This window comes from Phytophthora cinnamomi, assembly GCF_018691715.1.
Source record: "Phytophthora cinnamomi strain GKB4 chromosome Unknown Contig15, whole genome shotgun sequence".
Lineage (NCBI taxonomy): Eukaryota > Oomycota > Peronosporomycetes > Peronosporales > Peronosporaceae > Phytophthora > Phytophthora cinnamomi.
Genome location: NW_027150948.1, coordinates 1099837 through 1102356, shown reverse-complemented (window position 1 = coordinate 1102356; position 2520 = coordinate 1099837). Strand labels below are relative to the sequence as shown.

General features: G+C 47.6%; 1 protein-coding gene across 1 annotated transcript; it reads right to left on the bottom strand.

Moving 5' to 3' along the window:
• Window positions 1–1460: 1460 nt before the first annotated feature.
• IUM83_09604 (Cleavage induced protein) lies at window positions 1461–1864 on the bottom strand (the record flags this gene model as incomplete). The annotated part of the gene is made up of 2 exons (XM_067934055.1): window positions 1461–1711; window positions 1807–1864. 2 exons carry the CDS (start codon window positions 1862–1864, stop codon window positions 1461–1463), a joined length of 309 nt encoding a protein of 102 aa, XP_067796959.1.
• Between the last annotated feature and the right edge of the window lie 656 nt (window positions 1865–2520).

Below are 2520 nucleotides of genomic sequence, written 5' to 3'. Positions count from 1 at the left end.
GATACACCTTGCGATGAGTCATATATGAGAGCCACTCCTGGCACTCGTCGGCAAGTGCTATCTGCCAGTAGTCTTTAATAAAATCAAATAGCCCGAAAAATTGTGCGCCTTTCACGTCTTCCAAGTCGACGTGAAGGTCTGGCATCTCGCTTACAATCGCTTCCACTAACGCGTTCACAGGTTGATAATCAGAGGTTTGTCGGAATTCCCCTCCACGTTTTTGAACTGGCAGTACAGGACAGCTCTCCGTGTTTTCGTATATCCATCCTAGGCGAACTAGCTCACCATTAAAATCATCTAGGAATCGTCGAACCTCCGGCGGATATCGCCGCGCCTTGCATCAGTATGGTTGAACACAGGTTTGAGACAAATTTTCATCAGCGGCACTCGTGCCAGTGGGTCGTCGCCCAAACGCAACCTCCAGATGTCGAAACGAGTCGGTATCTTCCGCAGCGTCGGCTCCAGTCCCTTCGGGAAACCCTTACATATTGCTTGCATGCTCAACCATTAATTGCGGTACGTAGCTAGTCACTCCTTTCCACACTAGTACCAATTTGAGACTCATTGATATCATAAAACTCGTCATCGTGTTCATTTTGTATGGCATTGGCTACAAGCAATTCAAGTTGCTTCTGCACATTGATACCCAACATTGTCAATACTTCGTCGCCAAGTAGAAATTCGTTCGTGTCACCGGGAATAATTAAGCCCTCAACCGGATTCGCGATACGTACACTACCAGCCGCTGTACGTAGTCTCAAATGCAAATTCAAAACCATATTCACCGTAATTAACTTCCCGTGACGGCGGGCATTTCGCCTAACTATCATAAACTTGTCGCCTTCTTGCCTGGTTTCTTGTTATGCTTGGAGGTAAGACGGTCGCGGTCTTCATTAGTCGCAGTTGGACAGTCGTTGAGATAGTGAGCACCGCTACAGTGGAAATAACCCGTCTTCGGAACTCCGTTGCTTTTCAGCGGAACCTCCTTATGTTGTGGTTTCTCAACTTTCCGATCGGCGAACTGCCTAGGTCGTTTATCAGCTTTCTGATTTCGCACATCAAATGTCGCTTAAGGGCTGCTGTTGTTCACGTGACTTTTGTTTCCGAGTAGCTTGCTTGGCTCGGTTCAGAGCTCGGTCCTCAATTGCTTGCTCCAGCGCCTGCTGATTAATCGACTTCGATAACTCCAGGACGCTGGTCTGTGCATCGGGAGAACGATAGTCTATCTCGTTCTGTATTTTTTTCCTTCAGTCTGGTTGGCAAAGAGTTAATCAGTAGCTTGCATTTCTCCTTAGTCCTTTATCACCCTCGAAGAACTAGACAGGCCATATTTCTTGATCAGCAGGTTACAGGCGATGATATAATCCTTGACGCGCGACTGAACGTCCGCGTTGTCCATGTGTATCTCCAATTCATTCAAAAATAATTCGTTCACTGGGGGTAGTGCCTGGTTCTCGTAGCTATGTGATAACGTGGATCTGTTCAACCAAGAACTCGTCCGTCAGATCACTCTTCGCAACTCCCCAACTCGCCTCACACAGTGCCGACAGCAAGTCATCATCGAACGAACTTTTCACGATTTTCAGGATTGTACTGAGATCCTCCTTTCCATCCTTGTAACGCTCTTTCATAGCCTCCACGTATTCTTCGCGCAGCTTCAGCCATTCTATCAGAGCATCACGTGAAGTTGAAATCACCTTCGGAGCTGTAACTACAGCAAAATGGGCATCGGAGTTCGGGTCACACTCAACGAGTCCGCTGAACTTGTACGTTTTCCGCTACCATTCGTTGGGGACACCGCTGAACCTCTCGGACCAATAGCCGTCTGGCCTTGGCTGTCGTCGTCGGTCGTTTCGAATACCATGCCGTACTTGTCCTTCAGTCAGTCTGTAGCAGCCATACCACGATACTAAAAAATTATTTGTAGTGGGTTTTAGCGAAAAACACACTGGTAGGGAAGCTGGCGCTTCCTGGTGAACCCTAGTTATATTATGAGTCCTATTGCTCGTGTTCCCTAATGACCCTCCACTACCAGGACCGACTTGTTGGCCTGGAAGTAGTGGCCTAACTGCCAACTCAACATCGCGTCCGTTGCGATCCTCAGTGAGTGGGTGTGGGCTTTATCTGAACGAAACCCCCACTACACTACGTCGAAAATGCACCCGTCGTAGCACGGCGCCTGTAACTGTACTGTTGACGAGATTTTGCCAGTTGGAGCCATTATGAACTGTGGGTGTCAACATTTGCGTTGTCGTTCAAGCCCTTAATAAATAAGCATACTCTAAAAACTGTGGTAGAACGACTAAGGGGGTGAAAAATAAGGATGGCAATCTCCATACCGCACGGTGGGTGTCGATTGTGGCATGGTGAGGGTGTATAAATGCAAAGTGCTTATGAGTAGCATTATGATAGACTTGCAAATGTCTAGCGCCGCTCGCTAACACGAGTAGTATTTAAGCTACCCATTGCATGAGTAAAGTACTACTACACCACACGCACCTGTAACTTAAAGTCCATACT